The 25106-nt window shown below is 37.4% G+C and overlaps 2 protein-coding genes across 5 annotated transcripts in view; one reads left to right on the top strand and one right to left on the bottom strand.

Moving 5' to 3' along the window:
* PRIMPOL (primase and DNA directed polymerase) overlaps positions 1-5372 on the bottom strand; it is a 42261-nt gene extending 36889 nt beyond the window's left edge. Inside the window, exons 1-3 of the mRNA XM_019666936.1 lie at positions 5141-5372; positions 2425-2556; positions 1110-1349 (exon numbers count right to left, since the gene is read on the bottom strand). Coding sequence (XP_019522481.1) covers positions 1110-1289 — 180 coding nt within the window. The 5' untranslated portion in view covers positions 1290-1349; positions 2425-2556; positions 5141-5372. The remainder of the gene's footprint in view (positions 1-1109; positions 1350-2424; positions 2557-5140) is intronic.
* A 130-nt stretch (positions 5373-5502) lies between these two features.
* On the top strand, positions 5503-23710 carry CASP3 (caspase 3). Of its 4 annotated transcripts, XM_019666966.1 has the most exons (8): positions 5505-5603; positions 8697-8751; positions 15659-15726; positions 17066-17190; positions 20350-20478; positions 20847-21022; positions 21310-21427; positions 22601-23710. In XM_019666966.1, exons 3-8 carry the CDS (start codon positions 15674-15676, stop codon positions 22828-22830), a joined length of 831 nt encoding a protein of 276 aa, XP_019522511.1. In that variant the 5' UTR covers positions 5505-5603; positions 8697-8751; positions 15659-15673; the 3' UTR covers positions 22831-23710. The 4 variants fall into 4 exon arrangements, with proteins under 4 accessions (XP_019522510.1, XP_019522511.1, XP_019522509.1 ...); XM_019666965.1 differs by lacking the exon at positions 8697-8751 and having other exon boundaries at positions 5503-5603; XM_019666964.1 differs by lacking the exons at positions 5505-5603; positions 8697-8751 and adding an exon at positions 5641-5733.
* Positions 23711-25106: the final 1396 nt, after the last annotated feature.

Raw genomic sequence — 25106 nt, forward strand, 5'->3', positions numbered from 1 at the left:
AGCTGTGGAGGGCAGTGTCACTGGCCCTCATATGTGGGATCCGAACCAGGGCCCTCTGGCATCCCAAGCCAGCTCTTAACCAGCACGCCACTCGGCCGGCCCCAGGCATACCTCATTTTACTGCACTTCACTTTATTGAGCTTCACAGATGTGTGTTTTACAGATTGAAGGCAAGACCCTCCATCAGCAAAAATATTACAACTAGCTTTATTGAGATAATTATTGTGGTGTTCTAGAACCAATCCTGCAATATCTCTAACATATGCCTGTATTATATGCTGTATTCTTATAATAAAGTAAGCTACAGAAAAGAAAATGTTATTAAGAAAATCATAAAGATGAGAAAATACACTTACAGTACATAATGAAAAAAAACCCAAAACCAGGAACCTGCACAATTCAAACCCGTGTTGTTCAAGGGTCAACTATACTTCTTTACATTTCCCACAATGCTCAAAAAACAAATGATGTGAATGACACGTTTTCTGAATTTTTGAGCACCACACTCTTTGTGAGGCTAGCACGTAGCAAGCGCTTCTTCTTTCCACTTGCCTATTGTGTTGGGAATTATGATAAATTCACTCTACTACTCCAAAGCACAAAAGGAGCTAGAAGGAAGATAAACACATGTGTGCTTTGGCACTATGATTTAAGTTCTAGAGCTTATTAAATCTAAACTATAATATTTGAGTCATTTTCATTTCCTATTGTTTAAATTCAATTCTCCTTTGCCTAATTTCGTCCTCAAAAATCTTATACTCCACTCATTCTTTTCCTCATATTTCTGTATTTAGTTTTACACGTAAAACCTCAGTTATTCTATTATTTTTCAGTCCATGAATCTGGTTACTTTTCCTTTAAGTATTGCTTCATTTAAATGTCATTACAATATTTTTAAAACTAATTGGCACACTAGATATGTTCTTCTTTTTCATTATTAATATAAAATATATGGCTAATGATTAGGGACATTTTTTCCTAAATAGTGTGATATTAAGAATGCCATTAAATTCTTTTGGTAGAGTATGTGGCCGGAAATAAAGACAATTGTTTTTTTTTAAGAAATCTTAAGTTACAGTAGCTCTAAAAACAATAGATGAGAATATTACCTCTTTACAGTTTTTAACAAAATTAAAAGCTTGCGTTTGCCGAGGAAACAGTTTCCAAACGGAGGGCGGTTCTTCAGGCTTGGACAATCTGGGTCTGTACACTGAGGACAACGGTTTCCTCTCGTAACGGGATGCTCGCTCTTCAATTCGCTTCAGTTTTGCTTCCCATTTTCTCTCCATTGGTTCAGAAGTATGGGGAGTCTAAATCTTATCCCATGGAAGATTTCTAATCAATTAATACTAAAATGAACAAAGGGCATCAGTATCTTTGTTTAGAATATATTTTTTTGGGTACGATTTCAAATTAAAGTGAATTACAATATCAGCTAGTTTTGGTTTGGGATGTCTGTGGTAATCATAAGTATGAATTAAAAAAGGAATAAATAAATCTTAACTTGTGTCTGTTAATTTAATGACTGTATTTTTGTGATAAGGCAATGTGAATGACTGTATTTTAACACTTGTTTATTAATGACATGTGTTTTTGTTTGCATACAATGCTTTCATGTTAGCCATGGCAAGGTTAAAGGGGGCCAGGCAACACTTTTCTAATTTGGGATTATGGTTTACTTACAAAGAAAAAAGGATAGGTTTTTGGAAGAAGTGGGAAAAGCTTTCCCAAGGAAAAAGATAGGTTTGGTTTTTTTTAAGAAAGGGAGGAAACTTCTAAGTTTTTAGAAAAGGGGAAGCTTTTATTGTACATTTTTTAAAAGGCCATAAATTCTTTGTCATTCTTCCCATCAGGAGATGCCATCTAAACTCACTCCCATACTGAGTCTGGGTTTGGCCAGGTGACTTGCTTTGACCATGTCACATTGACAAATGAGAAACAAGCAGAGGTTGACTAAGTGCTTTTGCTTTGGATTTAGCTATTTTCGACACCTTCCCTGAGATTGTCATGCTGTAACGCTGGCCTCATAGAGGATAAAAAGGCATCTGGAGAAGAACCAAGCTACCTCAGCCAACAGCCGGCATTAACTATATCAGATTTGTGAGTTAAGTCATTTTGGATCATCCAACCATCATCTGAATTCAATATCTGGGTAAGCCCGAGTTAGTTCAGGTGAGATCTGCCAAAGAACTGCTCAGCCAACCCACAGGACTATAAGGAAAAAATTGTTGTTGTTTTTTTTTTTTTTTTTTAAGCCAGTAAGTTTTGGCCTGGTTTTTACACAGAAATAACCAATATCTGAGTTTCCCTCTTCATTGATATCTTCTATGTCATACTATACCTATGTAGAAAACAGATATATTAGTTCTTTTAATTGAAATAATAATATATACTAAAGCATTTGAGGGTAAAATTCCTATTTACCTTTGGCAAATATGTCTTTCCAGTACTTGCACTTATCAAGTTGATAAATATTCTCTTGAATTTTAGCAGAAAACTCTGTGACAACACAAACTCACTGGAAAAATTATATACTCCCTGAGAGGAAAAATAGCCCTAAAAGATTAAGAGAGGACAGGAATGTCATGACACAGTTAGAAATAAAGGCATATTATCCATAGATTTCAAATTTGACTTCCAAACATAACAGACCTAAGAGTCTTCTCTGTTATACCTAATCCACATGAAAATTATATATTACAAACCAAGAAACAAATATAATTCTAAAAGTATCAACATAAATTTCCTAACAGATACACTTACGAAAGGAATGTAATTTCATTCAATTGAAGAGATGGGGCAATTTTTAATAAAACTGCTTTACTTTTTCAATACAAAGTGATACAGCCCTTTATCACTAAATTCTAAGTATTCAGTTCACTGTGATCTGCTTCACATAAAGACAAAAATTCCCTACATTTAGACAATCTAATTGAGAAACTTTTTTTCTATGAAATGTATTAACTTTTAATAAAGCCCACAGATTACTTAATGAAGAAAATAAATACAGAATGCAATCAGATGTGAATTATAGCTCTGGTACCTAATAACTGACTAGGACTAATCATGTGGATCTTCACAATTAGTGACAATGACATCAGGAAATTTTTTTTTTTNGGTTTGGTCTTTAACAATAAACAGGACTTCCTGGATGTGGCCTGGAAACCAAGCCCCAGTCCTCATGTACAAAAAGCTAAGGCTGAAGTGAAAAAGTCAGAAATCCAGATCTGAGGTATCACAGACAAGATGTGAATTAAGCCTCTCATGTATTAAGCAGAAAACTTCTGAAATGACTCCTGATGGAGCAGAAACCAGAGCCAGAGCACGCATGGTCATCACAGCATCTATGAAGCACTAATGCCAAGAATGTCCTGAGTAGGTTAATGTGTCTAAGATGTGCCTAGAACAGGAAGATAGGTCTAAAACTAAACGCAGATCCTGAAAATGTGAAAAATCATGTTTCATTTTTTTAGGATAGGTTAACAACCATAAGACCTGACAAATACTTAAAAAACTTAAGAAGTAAAGGAAAATATGAGCTTTTAATATAACTCCATGACTTTTTTTTAAAAAACTTACCAACATGAATGTTATCTTTAAATGCCACACCATGGAGCTGAAATATTAAATGGCGGCTAAATTTTTCATCAGTGCTAGAATCCAAGTTGAAAACATCTTCAGCTGAACAATTAACCCCATATAACTCTTGAAGTGATTTACAAACATGCTAAAAACAAGTAAAAGAAAATAATATTTTAAAATTTGTTTTTGTTTTAAAATTTTTCCCTGAGCAAAATTCAAGTATCTTGGTATAATTAAGTATAACTCATTTTTTAAAATTTCGATTTACTATCAGAATATTATACAGTTTTACCAAATTACTTACGTATTGAAATATACATATTTAAATTACTTTACACGTTTATGTTAAAAAATTTATAGGCTCTCAGGATTAAAGACCTCTTAGAAGTTGAACAATTTACCTTATACATTAATCTCTTCTGAAATCAAAATATTTCTTTTAAGCATGTTTAAGTGTCATCTATGAGTTAAAGTCACTAATCCCTTTGTTTATAATTTTAGTTTTTAGAAAGTTCCTCACACAGGGCCGGCCGAGTGGCTCAGTTGGTTAAGGGCTCGCTCAAGAGTNTTTTCGGAAAAGGGTGTGTCTTATACATGGAGAAATACGGTACTCGATTCAGAAGACAGTGCCTCCAGCCAACTGTTTGATATAATGAGTTTCTCTAGATTTAGGTAAATTAGTGTAATTTACATGAAAACAGAAAACTGCTGCTGTTGCTTTAACTGAAGCATCATTTTGGTAAGTTTAGCACAGGAAGGGGTTTAGATATCACAGTGGGGTAACAGGACTTGTTCAACTACACCAGTGCCTTCCTTATGAATAAGTGCACACTGAACCACTGTTAGGGTTTGGGAGTAAGTCCCCTTCTTCAGTTTTACTGAAGCGAAAAGAGAAAAAAAAGGACTGCCAAACATTGGCCAAAATGTAAGAGCACAGAATAGGCACTCAACAAATGGTAGCCCTATACAGAAGGTGCCAAAAAACGTACACGCATTTTAAGACAGGAACAAAGTACTAAAATTGTAATACTTAATGCATACCGATAACAAAAGATGAATACAAGTCATGTGTATACATTTTTTTGACAACCCCCCCACCCCTGGTATATAATGACGTATATTTGTGTATAAATTACAGCCCTTGATTTATGCCCCAATAGGCAGTAGTGTTGGGGGCAGTAGAGTTCTTTCATGGGGTCCCTGACTTATCAGAATGTTATGAACCTCTTGAAATTTGATGCAGAACTTCATTTGTCAATTGCGCTGGTACATTCTTCAGCGAAAACAATTCATAGTTTGCATCAGGGTCTGAAATGAGTTCGTGACCCAAAATGGTCAGGGAACCAATAGGGTCGTTAAGGCTTTTGATTTAGGGTCAGGGCATTGGGGGTGACCTAAGGGAAGGCCTTCAGGCCCCCTGAGGGGAAGCAGATTACCAGTGCGGGTCGCGCCCCGCTCCCCTTCATCCCAGGGGTCAGCCTGGGCATCAGGCTCGTCCTCGACATCCTTTTCTCTGCCCCCAGGGCTCGGGGCGACCTTCAGGTACCCGTCCATTTACCTCCAGAAACCCGCGCAGTTGGCGGAAACCCCTCGATCGTCAGCGGCTGGCGGAACCTGTGACGGACTCACCGAGACCGGAATCAAGTCTTCAAAATGCGCGCGAGGGCGGGGCGTCCCGGGGCGGCCAGGAAGGCGGGGAACACGCGGGCCTATGAGGAAGCGGCGGAGGCGACATTCCCGGGCGTGCACGGGTGGGAAGGCGGGGAGCAGGGAGAGAGCGGCGGGGACTGTGTTTTCTGGTGGGTGGGGGGCGAGCGGACCGGGCTGGAGACAGGGGCGGGGCGCGCTGCGGCTGCAGGGACGTGTCTGCGAAAGCAGCGCCCCGGCCCTAGGGGGCGGGGATGGGCGGGGCCTGGGCCAGGGGTGGTCCCTGCTCTGGAGCTCCCCGCTACCCTTTGCAGGCGGCGGAAATCGAGCTGGAGCTGAGAGAGAGTCGTTGGCTTTTGTGTGGGTGCTGTTCGGTGAGTGCTTCCCTCGCCCCTTCTCGCCGCTGGGTGGTTAGCCCTGGGCCAGCTCCCTCCATCCTGCCAAGCACAACACCCTCCCCAGGGACCTGTCCAGGCTTGCAGCTGCTCCGGGATGACGGAGGAGGTGGGCACGGTCCGTGCGGCGGATCCTTTGTTTTGCCACGACGACGAGTGAAGGACGAGCACTGAAGCCAGCGGAGCGAGAGACCCGGCCTGGGGGTGGGTGGCTGGGCCGGGGAGCGGAGACCCGGCTGGAGCTAAGGAGCACGGAGGACGGGAGGCGGGTCCAAGACTTAGAGACCAAGCCGGGAGCTTAGAGGCGGGAGCTGGGAGACTGAGCTGGAAATGTGGAGGCCGGGCAGTGGAGACCTGGCTGGAGAGCCATGCCTGGGGGACAAGAGGCCGAGACCGGGTAGCAGGAGGCTGGACCCAGATCGGGGAGCCCAGTGAGGAGGGGCGCGGGCTGCTGGGCCGGGGCGCGGAGGCCGGATTGTAGGAGGCCGGACCCGGCAGCAGGAGGCCACGGATGCTTGCTTGGGAAGTGACGGTGGCCAGGTCCGCGGGCTGAGATTTGTATAGGGAAAGGAGGCGCTGGGGATCGGCAACGAGAAACAATGCCTCGAGGGCAGGAAGCGAGTTTGGTGCTCTCCGGGAGGCGCTGTTTCTTGGGGTTGATCCTTCCATTATTGGACAAGGGTTTAGTCTCTGCTGCCTTCCCTGCTTTTCGGGCTTCGATTTTCTTGGGTTGACTGTGTGACTGACCCAGTTTTCTAGAGAGGCAATTTCCTGTATTAAACTCCAATTCCCTTAAAGACCTGAAGCCCTCGGTGAATCCTTCCAGCCCCTGCCTGTGACTGTGTATCCGAGGCCAGTCACCTGGGAGCTGCTTTGAAATACCCCCAGGCCATGTTGAGTAAGTGCCTTTCTCACCCTTGCCGCTCTTGTTTTCAGTGGGTCTGCTCTTCAGGCAGCTGCCACTTTCCTTGTTCTCAATAAATGGCACCTAAACCAAGAAGCAGGAACCAACCTTCTCAACTACCTCTCCCAGCTCCTTCCTCATTTAGCCACCTCGCCTCCTTGACCTCCTAAATGCCCACTAAATCTGCCCACTTCTCTCTATAACTGATTTAAACCACCAGAGGCTCTCACCTGGCTACAGCAGCCTGCTCACTGGCCTCTGTAGTTCCAGACCCTCTGCCCCTCTTCAGTCCATTCTTTATAGCACAGGCTGAGGGATCTTTACAAAATAAAAATCTAGAAAACTGCTCCTCCCCTAACATGGGTAACAAAGCCAAGCACAGAGTGGCTCCTTGGTCCCCTCCCCTGCCTTATCTTTTATTATAGCACCTTTTCACTTTCTGTTTAGCCATGCTGATCTTAATACCTGTTCTCTGCCTGAAACTCTTACATTCCCTCTCACCCCCCATCACATCACATTTGTTTGAGGAACTCCTACTTGGGTTTCTGTTGTCATTAAACACATCAAGATTAAGTTTTCCTGTTATGTTCCTTTTCATCTGTCATTTCCTAAGAAGGGAAAGTCATCCTTTGCAGTTGCTTGTTTGCTATCTTCTTTACTTGCTTGTAAGCAGATTCTATGAGGGACTATGTTTACCTTATTCCTTATTTTCTTTCCCCATACCCAAGGCCTGGCACAAGTGAATGCCCACACTACAGTATTATGCTTTTAATTATTCCCTAGCCAGAAAAAATAAACCTGTTTTCGGATTACTTAGCAAATTATAATGAAAAGATGTGGATTAGAAAGGAATGGTAGAGGTGAAATAGGGAATTGCTGTAACAATGTGAATGCAGGGTAGTACTGGGAGGAACTTAGCAAGGTGGTTAGACCAGACTGTATCAAAATGTGTTCAGCCAGTTTGAATGTGTTGTAGGTACATGATCTAAGAATGAAATGTAAAGCTTAAATCATTCCTATTACAGCCTGATGTTTGAGCTTCAGTATTGGTTTGCTCTTGCAAAAAAAAAAAAAGCTTGTTCAAAGTTATAAATGTTTGAATGAATGCATGAACAATTTATTGGAGTTTAGCAATAATACCTGTTCACAGTAAAAAAAAAAAAGAGATGAAACACTGTACCTAATTAGATTTGTTTTTGCTATCCTGAAAAATAATCTTGCCTCCTGCCTTTACTAACATCTTATCTGATATAGGCATTTACAATGTTTCTTTGCTGTTTTGCTTTCAAACCTAATTTAACACAATCTCCAGCTTCGTCTTCCTTCTAATGCTAGAAAGCAGTCTTCATTTTCATGGATGGCATTAAATCGATTCTGGTGCCTCGTATTAGGTAGTTCTTTAAGCCCTGCTTCAGAGAAGGGAAGCACTGGTTGTTTGGTCCTAGAAAAAGATGTGGGAATTTACAGGCTGTTAGTTATTATTTTGTACACATTTAACAAATACACATGTATGGAGGGAAATAGGTCCTCTGTAGTCAGACAACCTGAGGCCAAGTCCCAAGGGCTATCTATACTTACTAGCGCATCCATAAATTAGGCATAAGTAATATACATACCTCTTGGGCTTGTTGTGAGTATAAAATAACGTCTATGAAAATGCTTTACAAATCTCTATGTAATGTTCTTAGGTCTCTGCTTCAAATTGGCCACTAGAGCTTCTGAATTAGGGTAGAGTAAGATAATGTTATCTGATACAAATTTAACCCTGTCCAGCCTCTGCCTTGTTGAGCCATTTTTGAAGACCAGTGCGCACTGGTGTAAGCCCCGCGTAGGGATAGGATCTTTGTCTCTTCCATTGCTTGATGCACTCCGAGTTTAGAAAGGTACTCTGCACACAGTTGGTGTTCAAAAAATTATCATGGCGCAAATAACAAATAAATACTGCTGACGCTTCTCATCAAAGCTCTGGCAAGCAGGATTTCTTTAATCTGGTGGTTGTAAACCTGAATCTGCTTCTAGAAAGGAGAGGCTCTCAGTGGGAGGGAGGAAGCCTCATAGGTTATCTGTAATTTTTAGAAAAGGTATCGAAGATCCTTCACTCCACATGTATTTCATACAAAATATTTAGGTCTGCAAGGACTTTCCCATTTCTTCTTTTGTCCCTCCAGAGATACCACCTTAGGACCTCAGGTGAGGGGAAAACAGACCCCTCCCTCACAAACAGTAAGTAATATGTTCTTTCTGGCAATGGCCTTGAATAGTGGGGAGCCCTCCACTCTTTCTTCGTGGTTTTTGTTTGTATGGCACAACTGAACTTAATGTTGTTGTATTTAATTTTACAGCAGGTAGTGTGTTTTCACCTTAATTACAAAATAAATACTCAAAGATCAACTTTACCAGGCCCAGTGACAACATCCAGTGTTGGTGATTCTTATAAGTCCCCAAAGAAATTCAGAGACTAGATGGGAAATGATTTCAATAAAACCTCTAGCACAGTACGGCTGAAGTCTTCTCCAAAGTACTGTGAAAACTATATTCTTTCTATTTCACTTACTAAATCTGGAAATGTGACTACTCTTGAGACTTTTCCCTCTCTAATAGGTTATAAATACAACCCTGATGTTTCTGAAGTTCTTTGGCAGAAGAGGTATAGTTTGCCCAGAAGCCATACTGTTAAGGCTTTACTTAAGTACCTTTTAGCTGAGTCTTGCCCATGTGAACCAGCAGCATACATTGTGTATGCCACATTCAAGTCATATATGGCATTGTGATTCTTTGGCCTTTTCTTTGGCTACCTGTTTTGGTAAATCTTTACTTATAAATTTTTTTTCAAGATACTCCTATTCATGGAAATGATTCAAAAGTGAGAACTGTTAGTTCTTATGTCTCATTTTGAGATTCAAAACCTGCTAGGGCAGAGACCAGGCGTGAAGAGCAACCTACTGATGAATGACAGATTATCTGAGTAGGAGCCACTCAAACTGGTTATACTGATTTAATGTCTCATTTTGAAATCTCTACCATCAGCACATTTTTAAACTATCCATTTTTTAATAACCAAGTTTTTTTGAAAATTTTAATACTTTATAACTTTGTATCAAAATTTCAGTTTTAGAAATTAATTTTTATTCTTCTGCCTTAACACTGTAGATGATTCATTCTGCTTTCCTTGTTATTGCATTAACTTTTTGAAGACCTGATGTTGTAGTTTCAGTGGTAAATGTTAAAGGGATCTAGGAACTAGAGAAGATTCTAAGACCTGAGTTCCAGGTTGATGTCTAATTTCAATTGGTCCCCTTAGAACTTCTTTGGGACCTAATATGTATTCAGAAATTTAATTTATTATCATCAACATCCTGAATTGATGGAAATAATTACATATGTACAGTAAGAAACAAATAGTGTGAAGTCCACTGCTGTGCTATATTTTGTAAACTCCTAGTATATATTTTCCTATTCATGTTTTGTCAAATAAAAATGTTCTAAGAACTTAAACTCCTGTTATCATTAAATGTTTCCCTTGGGGGATAATTTTTATCCTTGTAAGATGAGATCACCATCCCCAAGCAACTTGCATGAGCCCCACATTAGCTAATGGGAGTGAGGTAATGCTAACTCTTAACACTTTAAGTTCTGCAAGAAACAAAGCTTGCTCCCTGGAGAGTAGAAGTGGTGCTTTCATGTGGGAAAGCAGATGGTGACAATTAGATAGCAAATCTGCACATGTCTGTTGCAATGAGGATTTTATATGCCATTATATAAATTTTTAATAGTATGTGAAAGTCAACGGATACTGTTGAAATATATATTAATCAGATACTAATAATGATGAGAACAAAATACATGATAGTATTTGTTCCTAAGCCACCCTTATCAAAATAATAAGACACTTTTAAATCCTATTCTAAAAAAATTCATGTGGTTGTTTTTTTAAATTTCAGCCACCAGCTACTTTACTGAAACAAAACTACCTCGTGTCTAATATCAGAAATGATTAAATACAATTATTTGTATTAAGACTGATCTAGCTGAAACTTTTTAACTTTTAAGAATTATTTGGTTATGCAACTACAATATTGCCACAGGGACATGAAAGACAGTTCGAGGAATATAATTAATAATGTTGTAAATATTTTGTAGGGTGTCAAGTAGTCACATGTCTTGCATCATGGATGGGGAAGAGGCTTGATCACTGCACTGTACACCTGAAGCTGATGTTGTATAATATTGTATGTCACCTATAAGTGAATATATATATATATACAAATATATATATATATATATATATATATATACACACACATATATAGTATAGTCATAGGACGTGGAGTATAGTGTGGGAGTAGAGTCAAGGGAATTGCAATAGATACGTATGATATTGGGGGGGAAGTGAGGTGGCAGATTGGGGGAGGGGGGTTGTCACTTCAAGGGGTAAAAAGTATAACTATTGCACTGTGTTGTACAGCTGAAACTAATTCTAGAAAATGTATTTCATAATAAAAAATAATTTAAAAAAAAGAAAAAAGAATTATTTGGTTAAAGAAAGTTGATTAAATGTATGAAAAGGAAGTGACTATTTAAAAGTCAACTAATATTTAGATGAAAACATTGGCATGAGCCGAGAAGCCAAATATTTTCTAAAATTCTGGAAAACTGGTCACTATGTAAATCTAAACCTTCCATTACCAGTCATGAGGGTAGAATTTTAACCCACAACTTTATTGTTGGCATGAGATAAAAAGTTGTCAGAAGTTCATATTTCAGTCCAAGAATCACTGCACTGTTTGCAGAAGAACTGTTTGATAAGGGATCTTTAGGGCCTTGTTTGTTGGCGAGAACCTATTCATGGTTCTTGAGCACATAGTATGTACCCTACATTTGGAAAACTCATTCATAGGACCAATTTGAGGCAAACCCTGGGGCCAGAAAGGACACTGGCTCAGCTTCAGAAATTACCTTTATTTAGTGTTCTTTCCCACTGTGCTTTTTCACTCCTGATTTTCTACAGGCTGGCTGGCTATAAAGTCATAAAACATAGATAATATTATTTTCTCATGGACTGTAATGTATAATCAGTAAACCACTTATTATGTATTTGCCTATGTTTCCAGAATCATTAGCCACCTTGTACTGTCCTCATGTTCATCAAATTAACCACAACTTTGATTTCAACCGTGGATGGATAATAATTTGCCTTATGGCCTGTTCACTTAGAATTGTCATGCAGAGGGCCAGGTTGGTCTCTGTGATATTTATGGTTGAAGGAAGTTTGAGATTTCCCTGTACCTAATACATGTTTATTATATGTATGAAAGAAAAAGAGAAAGGCAGACAGACCGGAACATGGTCTGTCAAGGAGTGGTTGCTTCTTTCACAGTGGTGGAGTACCCCTATTTTTGTCACTCTTGGAACAGGGTTGGGAGTTGAAATTGGCTAGCACAATCCTAGTTGATACAGTCTGCCACCGTTAATACATATTATTTTATAAAATGATCTTTGTTACTATTTTTTAACTTTAAAAACAATGTAGATGTTATAGTAAAATTAGAAAATATAGAAAACTATTAAGGAGTAAGTTTACAGTAATCCCATCACTCAGTGATAGCCACTGTTATTAAATAGATTAATATGTGAAGATGCTGTATAATTATTTTTGGTCTTTTTCTTGTGTTTATTTTAATTGAGATTATATTGTTTTATAGCCTATTTTTACTTACCCTTATAAGCATTTCCCATGGTATTGATAAGTCCTTTAAAAAAGTTTTATGGTTGTATTAACCAGTGTAAGAATAGACCATAACTGTTTCTGTGTTCGAATTCTCAGTATTTTGAAGAATAGTGCATATCCTTTTCTTTCCCTTCTCTCCACAACCCTTGGGATGATTTCTTTAGACTGCACTGTTAGAAGTGTAATTTTACTAGATGAAAATTCAAGACTTTTATTGAGGGCTGGGGGGATACGTTGTCAAAATATTCTAAAGGGATGATACCAGTTTATGTCTCTTCCAGTAGTTTATGGCAATACCTATCTCATAGACTTTACTGACATTGTATATGATTAGTTTTCAGTATTAATTGGTAAAAAGACATGGGTAAGTACACATGAAAGTAGAGATAGGACATTTGGGCATTCTTGTCTCATCATTTATCTTCCAAATACAGAGAAAATAAATTCAATTCTGAGAGGTACCCTCCATCCATAAGATTCACCAGACTTTGTATCATATTTTGCTGTGCATAATGTGTTCCTGTATATAATGCGCTTCCACATTTTTGGCCCAAATTTTCAGGGAAAACATCTTTTGTTTTAATTTTTAACTCAAACTTATATTTGTTTACATTTAAGTACCTGGTTTTTGTATTATAAAGGAATTTTAGCATTTATTTTTTAACATATTGTGGTACAAGGAATTTTATGTAACAAATAATTATAAAACACAAGAACAGATACAAGGTACAAGAAATTTTATGTACCGGTAACAAATTTATGATATTTATGCATCACAGAAGGCTAAGTACTCTTCGTCTTTGCAAGTTCGTTTTAAGTTCAACAAAACCAATTATCGTATTCCAGGGTATTATTTTGCATATGGATATCGCTATTGATTTCTAGAGTTACACTTTTAACTCATAAGCATAAATTAAAAAATTAAAAACATTTATATAGATACGAATTAGTACTACCCATGTATAATGTGCATCTTTATTTTTCCCTCACAAATTTGGGCAAAAAAGTATGCATTATACAAGGCAAAATACAGTATATTGTACCCAAATATAATAATTTGTCTTCCTTCCCATTACCGTGGGTTAATCCTCACTTGTTCTGATCTGAGACTAATGCCTCTCCATCTGTGAACTAGATCCACAAACCCATTTATCCCTTCAAGAACTTTGCTCTTTCTCTCCTTGCCGTATTAATTTTTTATGTTTCTTGCCTTTTTAATTTCTTTCCATAGATCATTCTCATCAGCATAAAAACTTGCCTTATATGTCTCATCCTTAAAACAAAACAAATTAAGAAATCTCCACTCCTTGTCCCTTCCAGCTACTACTCCATTTCTCCTTTCCTCTACACAGCAAAACTGTTTACTCACTTTTGTTGTCTTTTCTCATTTTCTCCCATTGTCTCAACCCATTGCAGCAACATTGATCCTTTTAAAGTATAATTTTCAAAAAGTGTAAAACTTGGTGTTTATGTGAATATAAATAAACAAATGCGAAATACAGAGGGTGCCAAAAAAATGTATACACATTTTAAGCAAGGAAAAAACTATTAAAATTGTAATAGAGTGAATGACGCTAGCGTTCATTTGATTAACGCCATCTTTTGAGCAAATGTCATACCCTAATTGAATTGCTATCTTAATTCAATTCAACTTCAAAAAGTAACACATAGGTAACATCTCTTAAAATGTGTACATTTTTTTGGCACCCCTGGCATTTTATTCAGTTAGTTAATAATAGAACCAGTAAGATGTTAAGACCAGTACAAATGAAAATTTGAAGAACAAGGAGATGTTGACTATTGGGTAAAATGAAATGAATTTGCTAATAGAAGCAAAACTGGTTAATATTCTGTAGGTCAATAAAATATAATTTGGAAGGGTCATCTTTTTTACAGGTTGGAAGTAAATTGCATCATAACAAGACATAATTCATTTTCATTGCTATAGACAAGAATCATTTGCATGGCTGTTTTCTATAGCTTAATTTCCTACAGTGTTGTAAAATACCCTAGTCAGTAGAAAGTCAGTCAAAAGAGGACACTCTATAAAATTAGGTAATCCCTGAAACTCCTCTAGACCAGCGGTTCTCAACCTTCCTAATGCCACAACCCCTTAATACAGTTCCTCATGTTGTGGTGACCCCCAGCCATAAAATTATTTTCGTTGCTACTCTATAACTGTAATTTTGCTACTTTTATGAATCGTAATGTAAATATCTTTTTGTTTTCCGATGGTCTTAGGTGACCCCTGTGAGAGGGTCGTTCGACCCCCAAAGGGGTCGTGACCCACAGGTTGAGAACCACTGCTCTCAGGATAATGCCCAGCACCACACTGAAGTTATATCTAGTCATTTCTTTTGCCCATTTCCAAGTCTTGGACAATTTTTCCTGACAGTCTCTACTTTACCCATCATCTTAAGCCAATGGTTGTCTGTCCTCATCTGAATTGACCTGTTAGAAAGATTTGAAACCATCGAACACTCCTTGAAAGATTTCTGCATGCTTTGGTATACCACATTCACCTGATTTTCCCTCCCTTTGACTCACCTATCTTTAGTCTCTTGCTGGCCCTACTTCCTCTAGTAACCCTCTAAATACCTGACTGCCCCAGTATATCTCCAGCCCTGATCACTCCCTGAGTTCCAACCTCTTATCTACCTATATCCACTGTTCAACTCCAGTTCAAACTATCCATTGTTACTTTCCAGAACTATTCCAGAAGGCTTTTCATTCGGCTGTGTGCTTCTGCTCCAGCCTTCTACAGTTGATTCTCTATTCAGTAGCTAGAGTGATTTTTTTAAAGCATGCTCTCTCTCCTCTGCTTAAAACACTCCAATGGTTTCTTGCAATTAGGATACGATCGAAGCTCCTCTTCGCTAAGGCGATCTTACCTTTCCTACTTAATCTCTCCTCCGACCTTCCCTTCCTTTACCATGTGCTAGCAAAACTGGCCTTGTTTCTGCACTATGAATATTGCTGGTCCTTCTCCCAGCAAGCTCAGCCCCTGTTGGTAGCCTTCATGTTTAGATCTCAGTGTAAATGTGACCTTCCGCAACCACCATAGCTAAAGTAGCTCACATTGCCAGTCTCTCTTTTACTTTGCCCTATTTAATTGTTTTAATAGCCCTGTCATCTTATCAATCTGTAATTATTCTTCCTCAGTTGAAAGGGAAAGAGAGAAGTGGGCTACATTGCACATACCTTTACAAAGGATTGTCCTCAGGTTTGACTCACTAAAACCTCTAACAGTAGAGGTAAAGCTGGGGGGAAGAATGGTAACACTAATGTGAAAATGTCCATATGACATATTAATTTGGAGAAATAATCTTTGGAAAAATTAATATAATGCAGGTATCTTATAATGACTGATTTTGAATAATTTCTATTGTCTTTATATTCTAGTTAATAAAAGCATCCATGGAGAACACTGAAAACTCAGTGGATGCAAAATCCATTAAAAATTCAGAAACGTGAGTATTTAAATGGAATCCCCTATAATCAGAGAAGGACAAGTGTGATACAGCAAACTTTGAGGACTAGGGAAGCAGAAAGAATATGGGCTTTCAAGCCGGAGAGACCCAGTTGACTTCCTACCACACAGCTGTGTGGCTTTACACATCTTAACCTAACCTCTGAATTTCGTTTTTAAAATAAAACTTTCACTGAACAGTGAGTAAGATTGAGAGAAAGACCAGGTCCAGTGCCTGGCCCATAGCTGGAAATCCCGTCCTGGAAACAGAAGGACAGCACCGGAGAGGCTCTATGTCCATTGTCCGTATGACCTTCAAAAACAACTTTCAGAGTTCTAATTTTCTCATCTGTAAAATGTGGGCATCTTCACCTATAGCGAAATACAGTTCTTTGTTTCTGACTTTGACTGCTTTAATTTATAATTTACTTATCTTAATCTTTTTTCAACAATGTTTTTAGAATTGTGCATAATGGGAAATATTCTTGGGTAAAGTACATGAGTACATGGACTTTAGGTATCGATATTTGTCTGTTCCTAGCTAGACCTGTTATTTCCTGATTCTTGATAGGTCAGGGGTCAGGCTTGCAGCCTGTTTTGATTAAGTTTTATTAGAACATAGCCACACCCGTTCGTTTAAATATTGTCCTAGGCTACTTAGACCAGCTGAAGGGAGTGTGCAACAGATACTGTACAATCCGCAAGCCTAAAGCACTTAATGTTGGGCCCTTTGGGAAAAAGTTTGCTGACAGGGTTAGATAACAAAGGTTTCTGGGTAAGTGACCTTCAGACAAGTATTTTCAATTATTTATATTCATGATTTTATTTATTAATAAGTTGTTCAGCTCATAGTTTTTAAGGAACAGTTTAACAATCGCGGTAAATATTGTGCTTTGAGTCATATTTACTCATTGATTTCCTTTCCTTTCAGGGTAATCTTTAAGATCTTACTCTTACCTTGAAGGATAAAATATTTCACAAAGTTACAAGAAATTTTTAAAGTATACAATATATTTGATTACATTTTTATAAAATTTAGAGGAGACTATGAAATACAGAAATTGAAAACCCGAACTGCAGTCCAAACAGGCGCTTTTAACCTTGGCTCTGACACAGTAGCTACATGACTGTCAGCACATTGCTTAGCTTCATGGCGGTTATTTCCTCGCCTGTCAAGTGGAGTTTTGTGAAACTTAAGTGAGGTTAAGCCTGTAGCACACAGCCTGGCACATTACTTTCAACAAATATTAACTGTTCTTATGTGTTATAAAGTTGTATTAATGAGAACAACAGCGTTGGTCATTTTTACGTTTGTAAACTATTGTTTGATTTCTAAACAGAAAGATTTTACATGGAAGCAAATCAATGGACTCTGGAATATCCTTGGACGATAGTTACAAAATGGATTATCCTGAAATGGGTTTATGTATAATAGTCAATAATAAGAACTTTCATAAAAGTACTGGTATGTATCATTAACATAGTTTTTAACTCTTTTCAAATATTTGTACCGTTTATATTTGGTATAATATAAAAAATAGTTTTGATGTTATTCAACTATGACACAGCATAGCCATGCAGTAGAGGTAGAGCGGGCCCCTACAGGTTCTACAATACAACATGAACTCTTAATATTCCACCCACCCTACCCACTATCAAGATCTCTCCCTCTTGCGTCAGTTAGCCTGCCTGTATATTGGCCTCTTCTGCTCTGACTCCTCTAGAACCCTTGCTTCTTTTTCCTCCTGCTCCCTCTTTTATGCTAATGAAAAGGATCTCAACAAGTACTAGTATTTTTCCTTTTCAGGAACTGCAAGGCACTTCACAGATATTGTCTCATTTCATCTTTACAACAACCCTAAAAGGAACCATTCTTAGATGCTGAAAGGTTAAACTCCTTGCACAGAGTCCCACAGACAGTTTAGTAGCAGAGCTGGCCTCAGCCTTTGCCTTCCTGACCTGCAACCAAGCTCTGAGTTCACCTCCATGCTGCGCCACTTCCTGTGTCTTCGAGCGCACTATTGGCTTTTCCTCTTCCCTAAAAAGATGACAGACTCCCCATCTTACAGAGACCTTTCTTTTAGACTGTTTCCTCTTAAACTTTGGTCCGCTTTTTGCCTCCTTCCCTAAATTTTGAAAAGCTTGCCATCTTCACTTCCTTCCATCCGTCTTGAACCTGTTTTCCACCTCTACCACTCTGTTGAAACTGCTCTCTACGTTCACCATGGCCTGCTCACCAAATCCCCTGCTCCCTCTCCCTACCCTGTATGGTTTGAATCTAATAATAAACACATTTCAATATAATTTTTTAGAGAATATAAAAAATAAAACCCTTAGGATCCAAAAAGGTGAATTAATATCATGATGTATTGCTTGATATTTTTTCCTTGACAGTTTCTTTCAAAGGTTCATTTTAGCCGTACTATATAAGGAACTCGTATCCTGCTTAGTCCACTTAATGTAATATAAACATTTTTTATGGTGCTGTATAATTTTTATATCTATTATTTTAATGATTACATAATATTCCAGCCCCTAACTATACCATTCACTTAATTTGCATCCTTTACCATAAGAATGGACATTTTGGCTATTGCCCTGTTTTTTCGTCTTTAAATTGATGCTGTGATAATTCTTTGAATTGGCATATTAATCATTATTAGAATTGATTTTTAATTAAAGAAACTAGAAGCAGCAGATCCAGTTTCGGAAGCCCATCTCTGAGCGTGATGGTGAAAATGGAAAGAAGCCAAATTACCCTGGAAAGAGAAGCGGGATTTGGTGTTAGTTTAATTGTAGGAATGAGGAAAGAATGGTTGAAAATGGGTGTCTCAATCTGAACGGCAGCATTTTTATTGCTTTTATTGGCTATAAGTTGAGATACCATGTTCAGCCATTAAGCATGTCATTCCACTGCTCTCCCCCAAAATACTTAGACCAGTAGTCTGACTTGAGCCTTAGAGCGAGCTCCTTTTCTGCTTTGAAATTTGAACGTCAGGTTCTCACAACAATCTCTGACAGTCTGATGTTTTCTGTTCTTCTACTAAGGGCTTTTACAAACCAGGACCAGAATTCAGTCACCTTGTCACACAGCTACATGGAGTTCTCAGCCTTTCCAACGGGAAGACATTGATGAGCTTATTTTAATGTTAGCAAAATAACATATGCCCACAATAGAAATTTCAGAAATTATAGTTAGCCAAAGAAAATTAGAATCACTCATAATCGTACCACTCAGAAGTAACTGATATTTTAGAGATACAGACATTTATTCTTTTCTCTATTCATCTTACATTTACTCAATTCTAATGTGTGTACCCCCCAACACTCGCATTTTTAAGTCTGAGTGCCTCATACAATCAATCCGTACATTTCTGCGGAAGGTACTATAAAGGAGTGATGACAAACCAGGACCTCTGGATAGAGGTCTAACACTAGCTTTGTGACTTTGGACAAATTCCAGAGCTCCTGTGTACTTCTGTACATTTGTACATCAGTACAAACAAAGCCAGTCGTAACTGCCTCATGTGATTGGAAGGATTAAAGGAGATTACCCATAGCAGAATGCCTGATGAACAGTATTCATGTGGTAGTAGTTGTGTTTTTGTACGTGAAAAGATCTTATGAAAGTAGTCATGCATCATAAAACTTTGTTGTACACTTAAATCAAAGAAATAACATTTTTTTCTGAGTGTGTGAGACGTGTGTACTGTTTTATATATACAATTTTTTCTTAAACAAAAGTAGGATCCTATTGTTTTCTAGCCTTTTTTAAAAAATGACCATTTCCCATGGCAAAATTTTGTCTACAACAGCAGCATAGTATTCCATCATATAAATAAATCATAATTTATTTAACTAAACACCTCTTGAGACATTTAAGTTGTTTCTGTTTTTAACTATCTAAGCAGCTGTGAAAGCTATCCCTGTAATTGTAACACATTGGCATCTGCTTACATTATGATACGCTGATAGAGCCTGCATTAGGAAGTGGCTTATATGCCAAGAAATTAAAAAGATTTTGTGTCTCTGTGATAAGAATAATTGAATTTTCTTTGCATTTGAAAGGAAGTATTTATTGTGGATTGTGTGAATCACTGAATAATTCATTTCAGAGCAGTTAATTTTAAAAAATGCAATTAAAAGTAGTTCTTGGTTAAAAAAAAAAAGTAGTTCTTAGATGGAGATGAGGAAGGAGGTGAGGGGATTAGAAAGCACAAATTGGTTGCCACAATATTACCACGGGGATATGAAAGACAGTTTGGGGAATATAATCAATAATGTTGTAAAGACTTTGTAGGTATCAGATGGGCACTTGTCTTATTAGGGAGACCACTTCATGGACGGTATAGATGCCTGACCACTGTGCTCCCTACACCGGAAGCTAAAGCTGAATAATACTGAATGTCAACTATAATTTAATATATATATAGTCACAGAATATGGAGTACAGCATAGGAAATAGAGTCAATGGAATTGTAACAGCTATATATGATGTCAGGGGTAGTAGATTGGGGGAAGGGGTTTATCACTTTGTGAGGGGTGTAAGTGTCTAACTATTTCATTATTTTATACACCTGAAACTAATAAAAAAAATTTTTTAAGTAATTCTTTCTATTCCAAGGAATGGCATCTCGGTCTGGTACAGATGTAGATGCAGCAAACCTCAGGGAAACATTCATGAACTTGAAATACGAAGTCAGGATTAAAAATGATCTCACATGTGAAGAAATTATGGATTTGATGCAGAGTGGTAAGAAATAATTAAAAGAATGACCTTTATTGTCCAGTTTTATCCAAGGACAGTTTTATTGCCCAAGGTCTAGTTGTAATTATGTATACACATAATAATAAAGCATAAGAATTTTGGAACTATACTGTTCCAAATACATATACTGGAACTATATGTTTTAGATAGAGGGTTATAAGTAAAATAAAAGTTATTCATGTCAACTCTTTAAAATGGTTTGAGGTATGTTGGTCTGCCCCAAGTTGGGTTTAGATGATCTTAGTTCCGTTCTCAAGTTTATTCATCTTATTCCTATACAGTATATATGAGATTATTGAATAAAGTTGTGTTGATTTTTGTTTGTTTGTTTCTTATTTGTAAACTTTTTCCAGTTTCTAAAGAAGATCATAGCAAGAGGAGCAGTTTTATTTGTGTGCTTCTAAGCCATGGTGATGAAGGAAGAATTTTTGGAACAAATGGACCTGTTGACCTGAGAATATTAGCAAGTTTTTTCAGAGGGGATTATTGTAGAAGTCTAACTGGAAAACCCAAACTTTTCATTATTCAGGTAATACATAATTGAGCAACTTGATTCTTGAGGGCATATTGGGGATTAATTTGCTCAATTTTGGATCATCCAAAGGATTTTTCCCTCCAGCTATTGGACTCTACTGTTACTTTTTTATTCATTTAAACTACCACTAGGAGATATAGGATAGGTTTTACTTTTAGACTTACTTCAAAAAGATGCTGCATAATTGCATCAATTTTTACATAGCCTTTACATTTCTTAAAATATCAATTATGTGCATACACCTGTTTTTTAAAAATAAATGTTTATATTCTAACCTCTAGGCCTGCCGAGGTACAGAGCTAGACTGTGGAATTGAGACCGACAGCGTTGAGGATGACATGGCGTGTCAGAAAATACCAGTTGAGGCAGATTTCTTGTATGCATACTCTACAGCACCTGGTAAGAAAGTTACAAATAATGAATGTTATGTGTAGATTTTAAACAATGGAGAATATGTTCCAAAGGCTGTAGATTTTGATATCCATAAAAAATAACTAACTTGTCTGTATGTTAGGGTACCTTAACCACAGAGATGCCTCAAAAAGTTGTTTTTAGCCAAGTTTGGCTAGAAAATATGCAGGTATAATAAAGCATACTTACACAATCATTCATGAACTTGATACCAGATTAGGATACTATATTGTAATATAGACCAACTCAGAGCTTCACCTACTTCTTGCCTAGGGGAGAGGTATGTTTTCCAGGAATTCTTTGAAAGATAGGAATAACAAAGATAAATATGAATAGTACATGAGAGGGTAGAAGTGGAATGAAGGAAAGGAAATAAAATTAAAAATGATACATGAATAAAATAAAAAATGAATAGATTATTAGCCTCCACTTTTTTGTGGTTGTGTTAACACATGTTATCATATAAATTACTATTTATTGATCACATAATTTATTATACAATTAACTCAGGATGTCACAAAGTATGAAAATATAGGATAAATGTATTTGTAAACACTTGTTTTCAAATACGCTCAATATGATTTCATTTTCACCTCTGGGCATCTTTCCAGGTAACATACTTCTAAATTAAAAGCAATTAAGTCCAATGGTTAATCTGAAAAAAAGTACAATAAATACACTATTTTCCCTTTCTGGACTTTTTTAAAAACCCTGTAATGTGTTTATTATGCTTTATTCAGGTGCCTCATAGACAAATTTAGGGCACTTAAATGTATGTGCATACGTGAGCCATTTATTTCTCAGATAAGCCAGTAATCTGATTGTAACACCATGCTACTTATAACGATCCTTTTTATATCTGCTTTTGCTTCTTCTTCTGCATGTTCATCCATTCTTCCCCATTGTAAGGGAAGCCCAGGAAGTAAAACTCTGAATAATTCAGTGATGAATTATTTGTTTTTACTTCCGGAATATACACGTTTTGTTTTTGTTTTCCCCTCCGACATCATTTCCCCTGAAACCAAAGGTGTTGTTTGTTTGTTTTTTTTCTTTTTATGGCTAATAATCCCTGTGGAGGTTTATGTTTGTTTTACCTTTATGATTCTATAATAATTTATAAAATCAGATATCCATGGTATTTTGGTTGTATTTTCCTTGTAGGTTACTATTCGTGGCGAAATTCAAAGGATGGATCCTGGTTCATCCAGGCGCTTTGCGCTATGCTGAAACAGCACGCTCAGAAGCTTGAGCTTATGCACATTCTTACTCGGGTTAACAGAAAGGTAGCAACAGAATTTGAGTCTTTTTCTTTTGACTCTACTTTTCATGCAAAGAAACAGATTCCTTGCATTGTGTCTATGCTCACAAAAGAACTGTATTTTTGTCACTAAAGAAATGGATGGTTTTTTTTTTTATTTGTGTGCCTAGTGAGGAAATGGTGTAACTGATCACTGTATTTTCTCCTCATTTAAATCCAATCTAATACTACAGGTAGTACTTTGAAACATGCCACTTTCATAGCAATAGGGCTACTATGAAGCTACCTCAAACTCAGAATCAGGTAGTTGAAATTGAATTTAATTAGGAATAAATAAATGAATAGTGGTACAATCATTATGAGAGGAAGTGATTGTAAATTAACAGCTCTTGTAATTAGCAAGTTTTAGTGATGCTGTGCTATGAATTATCTAGAAATTATGGAAAAAATTATGCATTGTAGTAATGAATTTCAGTGATATTGATATGCTCTCACTTAAGAATATGCATTCTAGTTTTTGTCAACCTATGGAAACAATGATGTGAAATCATGTATCCTAGACTTTAAGGATCCATGTGCATGATCAAAGGCTTGAAGACTTTGAGTTTAGAATTTGGAGATAAATCAGATGTATTTTTAGTTCATTTATCTGAGTGTGTGGTTTTGTAGTATGAGTCCTGAGCATGACTTTGTTGTAAAAAATCATGTTTAATACTGAAAAAAGAAACTAAACATTTTACTTGAAAGTGTGAGCAAAATAAGTTGACTCTCTTAAGGCAAAACGGAACATTAACAGAGGGAGACAGAGTTAGAAGTATAAGGTGCTAAAAGGCAGTTCACCCACCAGCAGATATATCCTATCGTTTGTCCCTGTGCAAGCTGCTGAGCCTCACACACCAGCAAAATATCTGAGGTTTTGTTAGGTAAAAACCTCAAACGGTTGATCAAACTGATAGCGTTATGAATTTTAAAAATTCTATAGGAACATACTGAAATACAGCTTACATGATAAACAGTGAAATGTAAGGAAGAAATAGTAAGTCACTCAACTGGGCACTCTCTAATGAGATGATGGCTGGAGCCTGAGCAGATACACAGCATATTCTGTGTACTGAAGGCACAGCCCTAGGCTACAGCTTCAGGAAAAGGACTGCTAGTTTCTTCACATCTTCTGGTGTGCATGGCGGACGTCCCCAAGGCAGGAATCTTCAAGAAAGTGAACCAAATCAGAAACTTCTGAAAGGAAACTTTCCAAAGATGGTGAGAGTCGCAATAAAAACCATCGTGCCCTTTGCAGTAAACTTTTGGAGCATGTTACTTTCTTTTGAAGTTTATGATCAAAGGAAAATGATACTGTTATAATAATATACACATCTCTGAAATGAAACAACTGTGACACACAGGACTTTAGAAATCATCCAGTCTTCCCTTGGGCACACAGGGAAGCTGAGGGCCGAAGAGGAGAAGCCGCAGCGCCCAGCCTGGGAGACCAGGCTCCGCCTCCTCCTGCAGGGAAGCTCTGAGCCGTCCCTGCAGCGCTGTTTCTCCCTGGTGTTCAGTCTGACGTTTTACATGAGCTTTCTTTTGCTCAGAGAAAGAAATTTGCATTTATAAAATTTTTTTGTTTTGACTATATCTTAACTTTTCCTAAATAAATGCAGCATGTATCATTATATTAAGGTGTGTTCCTGTGTGACAGTTTTGTAAAGAATTGTTATTATGAATTTTTATTTCAAAATATAAATTCTCACTTAAAATTACCAACATGTTTAAGTGTTTTTTGTTGTTTCTGTTGTGCTACTAAGTGAAGTTAAAATATTTTTTAACCAAGAGATTAATTTAGAAGGGCCAAAGTGGATGCAACAGGACCCTGTACTCAAATATTTTGAGATGGTGGCAAATTACCGAATAGGATACGCAGACCTCTGTTCTTCCCAGGCCCTCTTAGAAGGCCCTGTTCCTGAAATGACCATGGTGCCAGGAAGGATACTAGGTTTGCATAGATTACAATCCTTAAATATGACTATATTTTTGTGGGGTTTTTGTGTTTAAGATATGGAAAGGTAACAAGATATTGCTGAAATAAAACATTTCCACCATATAATTTATAAATATGACTAATAGAAGGGGAAAAAGAACTAGGGGTAAATGCAACAAACCATTGATGTTCTCTGATGGCCACTTTTAGGAGATGGTGTTGTGACAGGGGAAGATGATCACTTTTTATTTTATGTATGTACTTAGAAGAGGAATATAAGAAAGGGCAATCATGGGTGGTTTTAAATATCTTCCAGTATTTCTATAATATATGTTACTTTCAAGTCAAAATGAAATAAAATTCTCCTGGTTGGAAATAGGAGATTCCAGTTTCCAAGGAGTAGAGAGTGTCATGAATAACTTCTTTAAGAC

This window comes from Hipposideros armiger, unplaced genomic scaffold, assembly GCF_001890085.2.
Source record: "Hipposideros armiger isolate ML-2016 unplaced genomic scaffold, ASM189008v1 scaffold_481, whole genome shotgun sequence".
In the NCBI taxonomy this organism is placed as follows: Eukaryota; Metazoa; Chordata; class Mammalia; order Chiroptera; family Hipposideridae; genus Hipposideros; species Hipposideros armiger.

Coding starts and splice junctions, on each gene's coding strand:
- CASP3 (XM_019666964.1), top strand. Junction 20,479..20,846: donor TATGGATTTGATGCAGAGTG/GTAAGAAATAAT, acceptor AACTTTTTCCAG/TTTCTAAAGAAGATCATAGC. Junction 21,428..22,600: donor TGCATACTCTACAGCACCTG/GTAAGAAAGTTA, acceptor TTTTCCTTGTAG/GTTACTATTCGTGGCGAAAT.